The sequence below is a fragment of the Anabas testudineus genome, chromosome 9 (genome assembly GCF_900324465.2).
Source record: "Anabas testudineus chromosome 9, fAnaTes1.2, whole genome shotgun sequence".
Taxonomy (NCBI): domain Eukaryota; kingdom Metazoa; phylum Chordata; class Actinopteri; order Anabantiformes; family Anabantidae; genus Anabas; species Anabas testudineus.
The window spans coordinates 11,291,080-11,306,493 of NC_046618.1; the positions used below are offsets into that span (position 1 = coordinate 11,291,080).

Genomic DNA, 15,414 nt, shown 5'->3' on the forward strand with positions numbered 1-15,414 from the left:
TGTTTGAAAGACAAAATACTGCCACCTTGAGCAAAGCAAGAACACAGGTGAATAGCAAATGCAAGTCTGATTAATAGCAAAGCCATACTTTCGAAATCTTAAGAGTTAATGGAAACAGGTTAAATAGACTAAAGAAATGTGAACCACTTGCTCCTTATCCTAAAATAGATAAGGAGCAAGATGTTCAGATGTTCAAAACCTACCAAGAACCACATAGACAGCGGGTGATATGGGACTTTTCTGGGGCTCCTGCACGTTCATTGTTGTATTTGATGATGATGTGGTAGCTGCGGCAGAGAGAAGAAAATACTCTAGTTAATGGTCAATGACAATAGCAAGCAGCATGATGTAAAGTGTGTATCTGCAGGAAAAGCTTACCACTGGTAAAGGTACAAGCTTTGGTGGAGTCTAGTTAAAATAATAAAAAGAAGTGTCACAAAACCAATTGGCACCAGTTAATGGTGAGTAAAATTCAAATACACACTGCCAGTCCAAAAAAAAGTCACCACCTGGATTTAACTACGCAAATAGGTAAGAGCCTCACATTGAATAATTACTGCATGGATGAATATGTTTCAGCTAACAACACGTTATTGATGCAGTGATTAACTTCTCATTTCTTAAACAACCATGTCTGAAGACACATCCTCTGGTCGTGGAAAAGATGTTAATCAGTTTTAGAAGGGTCAAATTATGGGCATCAAGCAAAGAAAACATCTAAGAAGACTGATGAAACTAGATTAAGAACTGTGCAATGGAACAAGGTCATGTGGTCTGATGAGTCCAGCTTTCCCCTGTTCCAGAGTGATGGGAGCATCAGGGTAAGAAGAGAGGAGGGTGAAGTGATGCACCCATCATGTCTAGTGCCTACTGTACAAGCCTGTGGGGGTAGTGCTATGATCTGGGGTTGCTGCAGTTGGTCAGGTCAAAGTTCAGCAGCTTTGTGTACCCAAAGAATGAGGTCAGCTGACTACCTGAATATACTGAATGACCAGGTTATACCCAGGTATATATAGACAGATATACCCAGGTATATGTAGACAGATATACCCAGGTATATGTAGACAGATATACCCAGGTATATATAGACAGATATACCCAGGTATATGTAGACAGATATACCCAGGTATATGTAGACAGATATACTCAGGTATATATAGACAGATATACCCAGGTATATGTAGACAGATATACCCAGGTATATGTAGACAGATATACTCAGGTATATGTAGACAGATATACCCAGGTATATATAGACAGATATACCCAGGTATATGTAGATATACTCAGGTATATATAGACAGATATACCCAGGTATATATAGATATACTCAGGTATATATAGACAGATATACCCAGGTATATATAGATATACTCAGGTATATATAGACAGATATACCCAGGTATATGTAGATATACCCAGGTATATGTAGACAGATATACCCAGGTATATGTAGACAGATATACCCAGGTATATGTAAATATAACCAGGTATATGTAGACAGATATACCCAGGTATATATAGACAGATATACCCAGGTATATGTAGACAGATATACCCAGGTATATATAGACAGATATACCCAGGTATATGTAGACAGATATACCCAGGTATATGTAGACAGATATACTCAGGTATATGTAGACAGATATACCCAGGTATATATAGACAGATATACCCAGGTATATGTAGATATACTCAGGTATATATAGACAGATATACCCAGGTATATATAGATATACTCAGGTATATATAGACAGATATACCCAGGTATATATAGATATACTCAGGTATATATAGACAGATATACCCAGGTATATGTAGATATACCCAGGTATATGTAGACAGATATACCCAGGTATATGTAGACAGATATACCCAGGTATATGTAAATATAACCAGGTATATGTAGACAGATATACCCAGGTATATATAGACAGATATACCCAGGTATATGTAGATATACTCAGGTATATATAGACAGATATACCCAGGTATATGTAGACAGATATACCCAGGTATTTGTAGATATACCCAGGTATATGTAGACAGATATACCCAGGTCTATGTAGACAGATATACCCAGGTATATGTAGATATACCCAGGTATATGTAGACAGATATACCCAGGTATATGTAAATATACCCAGGTATATGTAGACAGATATACCCAGGTATTTGTAGATATACCCAGGTATATGTAGATAGATATACTCAGGTATATATAGACAGATATACCCAGGTATATGTAAATATACCCAGGTATATGTAGACAGATATACCCAGGTATTTGTAGATATACCCAGGTATATGTAGACAGATATACGCAGGTATATAGAGACAGATATACCCAGGTAAATGTAGACAGATATACCCAGGTATATGTAGACAGATATACCCAGGTATATGTAGATAAATATACCCAGGTATATGTAGACAGATGTACCCAGGTATATGTAAATATACCAAGGTATATGTAGACAGATATACCCAGGTATATGTAGACAGATATACTCAGGTATATGTAGACAGATATACCCAGGTATAAGTAAATATACCCAGGTATATGTAGACAGATATACCCAGGTATATGTAGACAGATATACTCAGGTATATGTAGACAGATATACCCAGGTATAAGTAAATATACCCAGGTATATGTAGATATACCCAGGTATTTGTAGATATACCCAGGTATATGTAGACAGATGTACCCAGGTATATGTAGATATACCCAGGTATATGTAGACAGATGTACCCAGGTACATGTAAATATACCCAGGTATATGTAGACAGATATACCCAGGTATATGTAGATATACCCAGGTATATGTAGACAGATATACCCAGGTATATGTAGATATACCCAGGTATATGTAGACAGATGTACCCAGGTACATGTAAATATACCCAGGTATATGTAGACAGATATACCCAGGTATATGTAAACATACCCAGGTATATGTAAACAGATATACCCAGGTATATGTAGATATACTCAGGTATATGTAGATAGATATACCCAGGTATATGTAGATAGATATACCCAGGTATAAGTAAATATACCCAGGTATATGTAGACAGATATACCCAGGTATAAGTAAATATACCCAGGTATATGTAGACAGATATACCCAGGTATATGTAGATATACCCAGGTATATGTAGACAGATATACCCAGGTATAAGTAAATATACCCAGGTATATGTAGACAGATATACCCAGGTATATGTAGATATACCCAGGTATATGTAGACAGATATACCCAGGTATAAGTAAATATACCCAGGTATATGTAGACAGATATACCCAGGCATATGTAAATATACCCAGGTATATGTAGACAGATATACCCAGGTATATGTAGATAGATATACCCAGGTATATGTAGATATACCCAGGTATTTGTAGATATACCCAGGTATATGTAGACAGATATACCCAGGTATATGTAGACAGATGTACCCAGGTATATGTAAATATACCCAGGTATATGTAGACAGATATACTCAGGTATATATAGACAGATATACCCAGGTATATGTAGACAGATATACTCAGGTATATATAGACAGATATACCCAGGTATATGTAGATATACTCAGGTATATATAGACAGATATACCCAGGTATTTGTAGATATACCCAGGTATATGTAGACAGATATACCCAGGTCTATGTAGACAGATATACCCAGGTATATGTAGATATACCCAGGTATATGTAGATAGATATACCCAGGTATATGTAAATATACCCAGGTATATGTAGACAGATATACCCAGGTATATGTAAATATACCCAGGTATATGTAGACAGATATACCCAGGTATTTGTAGATATACCCAGGTATATGTAGATAGATATACTCAGGTATATATAGACAGATATACCCAGGTATATGTAAATATACCCAGGTATATGTAGACAGATATACGCAGGTATATAGAGACAGATATACCCAGGTATATGTAGATATACTCAGGTATATATAGACAGATATACCCAGGTATATGTAGACAGATATACCCAGGTATTTGTAGATATACCCAGGTATATGTAGATATACCCAGGTATATGTAGACAGATATACCCAGGTATATGTAGATATACCCAGCTATATGTAGACAGATATACCCAGGTATATGTAAATATACCCAGGTATATGTAGACAGATATACCCAGGTATTTGTAGATATACCCAGGTATATGTAGATAGATATACTCAGGTATATATAGACAGATATACCCAGGTATATGTAAATATACGCAGGTATATGTAGACAGATATACGCAGGTATATAGAGACAGATATACCCAGGTAAATGTAGACAGATATACCCAGGTATATGTAGACAGATATACCCAGGTATATGTAGATAAATATACCCAGGTATATGTAGACAGATGTACCCAGGTATATGTAAATATACCAAGGTATATGTAGACAGATATACCCAGGTATATGTAGACAGATATACTCAGGTATATGTAGACAGATATACCCAGGTATAAGTAAATATACCCAGGTATATGTAGATATACCCAGGTATTTGTAGACAGATGTACCCAGGTATATGTAGATATACCCAGGTATATGTAGACAGATGTACCCAGGTACATGTAAATATACCCAGGTATATGTAGACAGATATACCCAGGTATATGTAGATATACCCAGGTATATGTAGACAGATATACCCAGGTATATGTAAACATACCCAGGTATATGTAGACAGATATACCCAGGTATATGTAGATATACCCAGGTATATGTAGACAGATATACCCAGGTATATGTAGATATACCCAGGTATATGTAGACAGATGTACCCAGGTACATGTAAATATACCCAGGTATATGTAGACAGATGTACCCAGGTATATGTAGATATACCCAGGTATATGTAGACAGATATACCCAGGTATATGTAGATATACCCAGGTACATGTAAACATACCCAGGTATATGTAGACAGATATACCCAGGTATATGTAGATATACTCAGGTATATGTAGATAGATATACCCAGGTATATGTAGATAGATATACCCAGGTATAAGTAAATATACCCAGGTATATGTAGACAGATATACCCAGGTATAAGTAAATATACCCAGGTATATGTAGACAGATATACCCAGGTATATGTAGATATACCCAGGTATATGTAGACAGATATACCCAGGTATAAGTAAATATACCCAGGTATATGTAGATGGATATACCCAGGTATATGTAGATATACCCAGGTATATGTAGACAGATATACCCAGGTATAAGTAAATATACCCAGGTATATGTAGACAGATATACCCAGGCATATGTAAATATACCCAGGTATATGTAGACAGATATACCCAGGTATATGTAGATAGATATACCCAGGTATATGTAGATATACCCAGGTATTTGTAGATATACCCAGGTATATGTAGACAGATATACCCAGGTATATGTAGACAGATGTACCCAGGTATATGTAAATATACCCAGGTATATGTAGACAGATATACTCAGGTATATATAGACAGATATACCCAGGTAAATGTAGACAGATATACTCAGGTATATGTAGACAGATATACTCAGGTATATATAGACAGATATACCCAGGTATATGTAGATATACTCAGGTATATATAGACAGATATACCCAGGTATATTTAGATATACCCAGGTATATATAGACAGATATACCCAGGTATATTTAGATATACCCAGGTATATATAGACAGATATACCCAGGTATATGTAGACAGATATACCCAGGTATATGTAGACAGATATACCCAGGTATATGTAGACAGATATACTCAGGTATATGTAGACAGATATACTCAGGTATATGTAGACAGATATACCCAGGTATATGTAGATATACCCAGGTATATGTATACAGATATACTCAGGTATATGTAGACAGATATACCCAGGTATATATAGACAGATATACCCAGGTATATGTAGATATACTCAGGTATATATAGACAGATATACCCAGGTATATATAGATATACTCAGGTATATATAGACAGATATACCCAGGTATATATAGACAGATATACCCAGGTATATGTAGATATACTCAGGTATATATAGACAGATATACCCAGGTATATGTAGACAGATATACCCAGGTATTTGTAGATATACCCAGGTATATGTAGACAGATATACCCAGGTCTATTTAGACAGATATACCCAGGTATATGTAGACAGATGTACCCAGGTATATGTAAATATACCCAGGTATATGTAGATAGATATACTCAGGTATATATAGACAGATGTACCCAGGTATATGTAAATATACCCAGGTATATGTAGACAGATATACTCAGGTATATATAGACAGATATACCCAGGTATATGTAGATATACCCAGGTATTTGTAGATATACCCAGGTATATGTAGACAGATGTACCCAGGTATATGTAGATATACCCAGGTATATGTAGACAGATGTACCCAGGTACATGTAGACAGATGTACCCAGGTATATGTAGACAGATGTACCCAGGTATATGTAAATATACCCAGGTATATGTAGACAGATATACTCAGGTATATATAGACAGATATACCCAGGTATATGTAGATATACTCAGGTATATATAGACAGATATACCCAGGTATATTTAGATATACCCAGGTATATATAGACAGATATACCCAGGTATATGTAGATATACTCAGGTATATATAGACAGATATACCCAGGTATATTTAGATATACCCAGGTATATGTAAATATACCCAGGTATATTTAGATATACCCAGGTATATGTAGATAGATATACCCAGGTATATGTAGACAGATGTACCCAGGTATATATAGACAGATATACCCAGGTATATGTAAATATACCCAGGTATATGTAGACAGATATACCCAGGTATATGTAAATATACCCAGGTATATGTAGACAGATATACCCAGGTATATGTAGATATACTCAGGTATATGTAGATAGATATACTCAGGTATATGTAGACAGATATACCCAGGTATATGTAGATATACCCAGGTAGATGTACTGAGGGTTCGTCAAATATTATGAAAAGCTTGGGTTTGTACTGTTTTACAAGGAATTTAATGTTTAAATTACTTTAATATAAAAAAGGCTATTTTTAGTTTATTTTCAATCTGATTGTTTCCATTAGTAAGAAGAAGACTGAAATAGTCTTGTGAAGCTGACTAACCAAACTCTGGAACAGTTCAACATTTGATCAGCCCCATTTGAGATTTTGTGTTTTGTCAAACTGGAACATTGTGAAACGTTTAGCTCTTATTTCAATATTATATTTATTTTTCATTCTACCATTGAACCAAACACTTGAAAAACAATGGAATTCAGTATAAACAATCATGTGGGAAATGATCTTTATACATTTCTTAAACTTATTTTTATCCCAAAGCCCCAAAATTCTCTGTAAAAAAAGAAAATTATAAAAAAGAATCATTGAGAAAGAAAATTACATGAAGAGATTTGGAGCCAGGTTGATGAATCATTTAATACATTTGATGTGAAAAGGCATTTGGAAAAAAAAGTCTCTATTTAACAGATTATGTAAAGTAATGTCTGTGGTTGTTGTTGTTTGGCTTTGCTGCCTTTTAAGAAGGGCTGGTGAAGGGTTTGATCAGATCAAGGTCCATAGCTTTGACCAGGCAGGCTCGTGCTGCGTCAATGACCTCCTGCCTCGTAGGATTGTCCGCCGCCTTTTTCCAGCATCTCACTCTCGATCAGCTTCTTGGCCAGCTCATTGTCATCTGAGTTGAGCATGTTGTAGACGATCACAATTCCACGGTGCTGGATATTAGGGTTGGTGTGAAGACACAACCTCTGCAGGATCTCAAGCCACTACGGAGTCTGTTAGGAGGGTCGAGACGCTCAGTCAGTGTCACTCTGGTGTCACATGTTGCTTTTTAAAGGGATTCAAATCTACTGTATGTAAGATGTTAGGAAGTCATTTTATAATAATAATAATAAAATAAAACTTAATAGCCTTAATTACCTGCATTTATTTGTTCTATCTCAATATCTGTTTTTTTTTTTTTTTTAGATTTTGTAAACAAAGTTATTCTATATTAGCTTACACATTTCATTCAAGTGTTTTGTCTAGTAACTGCATCTCTTGCAGCAAGGCATACGTTCAGTGAGGTTTTCTGCAGAAGTGAGCTGCAGTGTAATTAGGTAGGTGTCTTACATAGAGCCACATTGGTGCACACATGCCTTTAAACCAGCTTCTAATGTCACACTGTAATTCATATAATACACTAAAAACAACTGTGACCTCTGATACACATACCACTCGGGTCAGTTTGGTGCAGAGCTTCTTCTGAGCAGCAGTGATCATGGCCAGAGCTCCACCGGCAGCTATCTGAAGTTTGTCGTCATCCTCGCCACATAGCAACACCAGCAGTTTCATCTTGTCATTGCCGTCTTCCAGGAAACGATCTTGAACCTAGAAAACATGTTATTATTGTAATAAAGCCATGTTTGTTAGAAAGCTCTTGTTACTATGTGCGGCTTTTAGATTTTTGTCTGTTCTCACCTCTTTACATGTCACAAGGTTGCCCATGCATTCAGTGGCAGCCTGTCTGATCTGGTCTTGCTCCTCAAACATGTAGTTCTCAATATCAGGCAGAGCCTTTTCTTTCACAATCTTTTTTCTATAAGACAGATAAAATTATATATTGAAAACATTGTGCTGGACATGTCTGGAAGAGATGTGATAGAGACTAAAAAAATCATATGATGGGGAAAAAAGTACCTTAGTTTTTCACTGTAACCAGCCAAGTTGGTGAGGCCTTTCAAAGCTTCAAAGTTCTGTATTCCATCTCTGTCTGGTTGAAGGAGACTAACTAAAGGACGGACCAGCTCATACATCTGTCAATTCACACCAAATGTCTCGTATGTTACACAATTGTTCATGTGTCGGACATGCATCCCTGCACATAAACCATGCAAACATACTGTACTCGCAAGATGCATCCAACTCACAGCAATCTGAACAGCCAATCGTCTTCTTCTGAGGAGTCATTCAGAAATAATGTTATATGTCCACAGTAGCTGCTGCAGTCCCCGCAAAGGAAAAAGCTGTTCCTCAGGCAGATGAGCCCCGGATCACAAACAAATGAGGCTGCGGATAACAAACGCAGTGTTGATCTCCAGCACAGGCTGACTGTGTGTTGGTGAAGAGTCACGGCTCTACTGAGAACAGCGAGCTGCCCAGTGCGTCTCTGTGTTCCTGCCCTGCCTCTTTTACATACAGCCGTGCCATTCAGTGCACCACTGGACAGAAACTCAAAAAGCAGCTCGAGCAGGCCCTCTGCAGGCCATGACACTGTGGTGTGTGCAGCTACGACTGAGCGTTATCTGCTTTCATTCTCTAAATGTAGTATGAAAGGAATGTTGCATGATCATGAAGTGCAAACATGGATATTTGGGTAATGTCATCTGTGAAAGAAGCTTTAGTTCAGTATTAAAGAACAGCTCTCAGGTTTCAGGACACATAACATTACTGTTTTATTTCACATATCCTCTGTTGTTGTTGTTAGTGTTGCACCTGAATGAATGAATTGCACTTGATGCACAGACCTATCTCACTACTGAGCAAAGCAATATTTTCCATTTCGTAACATTGCGGTACGTGTGGTGGAGGTTTGCACAACACTAAAAATGAAAGACAACACTAAAAATGAAAGACAACACTAAAAATGAAAGACAGTCTGTTTCATATTTTATGTGTTTATTAAAATCAGCACATGTTTAAGTTTCTGGGTCACACTGAGAAGGAAATGATCCATTTTCCAATCTGCTCTGATCACCTTTAGTATCACTGAAGAAAAAGTGAAAAAAATAATCTCAAAACAAATATAATTACATCTACAAGTGCACATTATGTGAGCTATACAGTATGGCCGTACAGCATTTAATGGCCACTAACCTCAATGTGGTTTCTCTGGCTTGTTGCATCTTTAGAATAGGTTCAGACTTATCGCTGAAACAAGATGATATTACGCATGAAGGCATGTAACATCACCACAGGTAGACATATGAGTAAATTGTGTTTTTCAGTTACCTGTCTGGCTGCTGATTTTGATCTCTGTTGTGTCTCTTTTTGAAGAAATATACCACTGGTACCAGTACCAGTACTAGTAAGAGTACCAAGCATGTGAATAAAGAGATGGATGTATTAGATAATTCTTACAATACACAATAAATCACAATATTCTGAGTTCACCTGACTGCCAGTGTTTGAAAGACAAAATACTGCCACCTTGAGCAAAGCAAGAACACAGGTGAATAGCAAATGCAAGTCTGATTAATAGCAAAGCCATACTTTCAAAATCTTAAGAGTTAATGGAAACAGGTTAAATAGACTAAAGAAATGTGAACCACTTGCTCCTTATCCTAAAATAGATGTTAATGCAGATGTTCAAAACCTACCAAGAACCACATAGACAGCGGGTGATATGGGACTTTTCTGGGGCTCCTGTACATTCATTGTTGTATTTGATGATGATGTGGTAGCTGCGGCAGAGAGAAAAAAATACTCTAGTTAATGGTGAATGACAATAGCAAGCAGCATGATGTAAAGTGTGTATCTGCAGGAAAAGCTTACCATTGGTGAAGGTACAAGCTTTGGTGGAGTCTAGTTGAGATAATAAAAAGAAGTGTCACAAAACCAATTGGTACCAGTTAATAGTGAGTAAAATTCAAATACACACTGCCAGTCCAAAAAAAAGTCACCACCTGGATTTAACTAAGCAAATAGGTAAGAGCCTCACATTGAATAATTACTGCATGGATGATTATGTTTCAGCTAACAACACGTTATTGATGCAGTGATTAACTTCTCATTTCTTAAACAACCATGTCTGAAGACACATCCTCTGGTCATGGAAAAGATGTTAATCTGTTTCAGAAGGGTCAAATTATTATTATAAGCTTATCGAAACAATGCCAAAGTGAATGCATGCTGTAATCAAAGCTAAAGGTGGTTCAACATAACATTAGAGTGTGTGACTTTTATTTTGACAGGCAGTGTATTATCAGTATGAACAATTTACTCAGTCTTCTTACACTGCATATTGAATAGAAACAGTTAAATGACCATGAATTGAAATCTACTGTAATATCTAACTGGGTCCCAGAGATGTTTTATAGTAATTCACACAGTGCCACCACTACAAGAATGCACTGCAACATGAATGAGATTGTAATGAGTAATGGCATTTACAAAGTAACCACAGACTCTTGCTATATGTCAACCAAACCCAATTACTGAATGGAGGCAAAAATGTAAACGGAAATGCTTACAGCATCAACAGTGGTTTTGGACTGTGCTGCATTTTTCCCTCTGACTAATTTCTCTACCTCACCATTTACCGCTCGTCATCCTTACATTGTTTGACAACTTAATATAACAGAGTTGAGAAAACCCCGCAGGAGTTTACAAGGCACAGGATTCTCATTGTGTTGTTTCGAAACTAGCAAGGGAGCTTAATGCAGGATTCTGAAATGAGAATTTAAATCAGATTTATACAAAAGCACATGCATCTGGGACTTCAAAAGAAAAATTGGGTTTAGGAACAAAGACAATGATAAATAAATAAAACAAAAGGACAAGGACAAAAAGTACATACTTGTACATTTTGTGGTCTTGATGTAACTGGCTCCTTCAAAATCGCAGCTACCGGGTGTATCGATGGAAACAAATGCCCGACCTCCGTGCTGGCACACAGTATTAGGTGGAGGGAGACCTGTGCAGTCTGCAATCTGAGTTTCACTAAAGAGCAACTCGTCGTTGCAAAATACTTGAGTCACATTAAAAGCACATCCTGAAGACTTGCAGTAAAACACCTGCAACACCGAGCTTCCACCTGTAACATCATACATAATATCTATGTAATATCTCTTTTTTTTTTAAGTAGTGTCAATAAGAACAGAAAACCACAGCCTCACCTGCTGTGACTGGAAAGCACCAGTCGAGTCCAGGAGCCAACAACAGCAGGAACAAGGTGACAAGCTCTGTCGAGGCAAACATACAAATCAAGCTGAAGGCTCTGTGGTGGTTGTGGTAAATCACTTTATTTGCATCGACTTACCGTTCATTTTAGGGTCTGATGTTGAGCACGTTTTTGGCACCAGCCCCCTTGCCTTGCACCTGTTGGAGATGTTCAGAGTTCAGTAAGTTAACTTCCTCACATATTCCTGTCAGCATCACTCGTTGTTGTTCTGCCTCAGCACATCCCATCCTGAAGCATTTAGAGTTTTTGTTTATTTCGTTTTGGACTTTATAATTTAAATTTTCTTCCTACTAACTATGAGAACAACTTTGCTATGAGTTTGAAAATCTTGAATCTTGATCATCTTTGTCAAAGTCAACCTGCTGGTAACACAGAGGAAGTCTTTCCTTCCTTCATCTGACCACATTAGACACTCACTTGTAGAGGTTTCCGATTTAGTTTTATCATCTCAATCCTCAGAGTGCATTACATATTATTATATACTGTATGTTATAGCATTTGCTGAAAACTTACTGATATGAGACATTTTCCCAAACTCAAATCTTAGCTTTCCATTTTTATTTAGCATTTCAAACCCTGAGCAGCACATTAGTCTCTGATATCTGACACTTAGCTCACTTCAACATCATTTCATGCTCTGACAAAGTTAGATCTCTGTGTGTTTGGCTGGCATCTTATCACTGAACAATGCGCAGTAGAAAAACCAGCTATTATCTTCGTCATCATCGATCATCGTTCGGTAGTAATAACATTACTACACAGATTTAATCGCAGTAATTCCGCAATATAACGAGTCAAGCGTGAGATCCGAGTCATATATAAAAGTTCAAACTTTACACACTTAACTCTCCACCGAACAACCCGTGTCGCCCCCTCTGCACGTTTCAAGCTGCACGTTGACACCACATCGTAAAAAATCGGCTTTAGATATTATAATCTGGCTGCTAATCTTTGGTTTTTACTTACCTGAGAAGACGAAGAAAGTAACTGGTGTAGACAACCGCAGCCACTTCACTAAGTGCTCTGATAAAAACCGAAACGTGATGGTGGGATGGTGTGTTCACGTGCTCCTACTTCCCTTTGAGTAAAAAAGGCGGGTCACAGCTGGAGTTCCTTCGAGTTAAGCCTGCTCTTTGTTGTAGATATAGTTGTAGTTATACAGCAGCGAGAGTCCTCACTAGAACCAGAAGATACGAGCACATCACCTCTATCTTCTCTACACTTCATTAGCTGAAATTTCGCCTACTGCCTCAGGATCCAGCACCGCCCACTTCGATCAAAGGATGCAGGCTGCCTGTCAGTGCCTCGTATCAGCTGAGCGTTGTTTACGTATTGTAACCCCAGCTTTTATGAGTATAGGCGTAGCATAAGCCCCAAAGTTATGCAATAGCCTCCCAAATAGCGTTCGGGACTCAGACACAGTGTCAATATAAGATAAGATAAGATAAAGCTTTATTGTCATTGTACAGTCACACTTGGTACAACAGTACAACGAAATTGCAAACTGTCCCACATTGGTGCAAAGAGAGAGTAGAAAACAATTACCTTTCATACAAAAAGTATTTAAATATATATACACACACACACACACACACACACATATATATATATATATATATATATATATATATATATATATATATATATATATATATATATATATATACACACACAATTATATTGTGAGGAGCCTCTGAGTGAACAGCTCTCTTTTATTTTTATCAATTAGAACAGAGTGACAACAGGTCTCAGTGCAGTCTTTAGTCACCCCTGGAACCACTAAAATCTCCCGCCTGTTTCTCCCGGGTTCCCTCTTCCCCACCCCCGGAAGCACACCTGACATCACACAACTATATACACTACAAAATAAAAGAACCAATTAGAAGAACCACATAACACATAACAGGAACTGGAACAGTCAAACACCAACAGAACAATGTGCCCCACCTCTGGGTCGCTACAATATATACAAATATACACATGCACACCAGCTGTATATACAGAATATACAATCTACATTCTTCTAGAAAAACTAAACCAGATGTGTGTGTGTGTGTGTGTGTTCATGAGGGCTATTGCTCTATTGTAGAAACTGTCTCTGAGTCTGTTGGTCTGTGACCTCAGCACCCTGAGTCAGTTTGTCCAGAGGGCAACCATTTAAACACCCGGTGTCCTGGGTGTGTGCAGTCTTTCAGGATGTTGCGTGCCCTCCTAAGACATCGGGTGCTGTAGAGGTCCTTCAGTGAGGGAAGAGGGTAGCCAATGATCTTTTGGGCAGTGTTTATGACCCTTTGTAGAACCTTTTTGTGTGCCATGGTGCAGCTTGAAAACCACACGGAGATGCAGTATGTTATGACACTCTCAATGGAGCAACGGTAGAGTGTCATAACATACTGCATATATGTATATATACTGTATTTATACTAGTATATAAGTCGAGGCTAAAAACCTATTTATTTTTTCATGGACGTAGAGGAATATGGTGAACTGGTATGTTTAGATGCTGTCTTCCCCACTCTCACTGATCACTCAGGTTTGTTGATGGTGAAGTGTTTGGTTGCTCTACATCCCAGGAATCCCTCATGTTTGTGTTTCCTCCTCACTGTCGCCCTCGGCTTGCTCATCAGGGACAATCTGATTATTATGATTCACACACATTCACTGTTCATGTAAACGTCCACAGTTTCTCTGCTTGTGTAAAGCTGCTTTGTGACAACGTCAGTTATAAAAAGCGCTATACAAATAAATGTGTATATATATGTAGAGAGAGAGAGAGAGAGAGAGAGAGAGAGAGAGAGAGAGAGAGAGAGAGAGAGAGAGAGAATTGAATTTGCAAAAGCCTTTATTCACAAAATATGCAGAGTAAATAAATCAACAAACAAAAACGTGCCACAGACCAAAACATCATAAACATGACATCAAGCAACAAAATAAATAATGACAGAGATAAATAAACACAGCAATGAATAGAGGGTTCAGCCTCTGGTGAAAATAAACGAATCCCTAAAGAACAGTATTAAACACAAGATCGTCCTCCACCACAGAGCAGAGGACATCGTCGTAGCACCACTGCTGAACAAAACCCGGCAGATTGTTCATGAACTTATAGAACTTAAAATCCAGCCACAATCGGGCCCGAACCAAAGCCCGGAACACAGAGGTGACCTCCTGACCCTCGGCCTTCCTGGTCTTGGAATTAGCAAGTTTGGCCTGGACGGACAAGAAGTTCAGCAGTTGCCACTTGGTGGCGTCTGCTCTGCGGTACCCAGCCCCAAAGATAAAAACAGTCGTGGTCCAAGTTTCACTAAAACCTTCAAAAAGCACAGTCAACAACCCAAACAGCCCACGCAGCCGGTCACAGTCCATAAAAC

At 37.8% G+C, this 15,414-nt stretch overlaps 1 protein-coding gene across 1 annotated transcript; it reads right to left on the bottom strand.

Moving 5' to 3' along the window:
• Positions 1–9,742: 9,742 nt before the first annotated feature.
• Positions 9,743–13,264, bottom strand: LOC113150984. The gene is made up of 9 exons (XM_026343766.1): positions 13,010–13,264; positions 12,122–12,180; positions 11,979–12,044; positions 11,660–11,896; positions 10,636–10,665; positions 10,461–10,544; positions 10,093–10,165; positions 9,958–10,011; positions 9,743–9,849 (listed from the first exon to the last, which is right to left on the bottom strand). The coding sequence occupies exons 2-9, from the start codon at positions 12,126–12,128 to the stop codon at positions 9,780–9,782; spliced, it is 621 nt and encodes a 206-aa protein (XP_026199551.1). The 5' UTR covers positions 12,129–12,180; positions 13,010–13,264; the 3' UTR covers positions 9,743–9,779.
• Positions 13,265–15,414: the final 2,150 nt, after the last annotated feature.

Bases quoted from the DNA above. Each gene is read 5' to 3' on its own strand.
- LOC113150984 (XM_026343766.1), bottom strand. The intron at 11,897-11,978 runs GTGAGGCTGTGG...ATGATGTTACAG, and splicing joins GTGCTTTCCAGTCACAGCAG to GTGGAAGCTCGGTGTTGCAG. The intron at 10,166-10,460 runs GTAGGTTTTGAA...TACTCTTACTAG, and splicing joins CGCTGTCTATGTGGTTCTTG to TACTGGTACTGGTACCAGTG.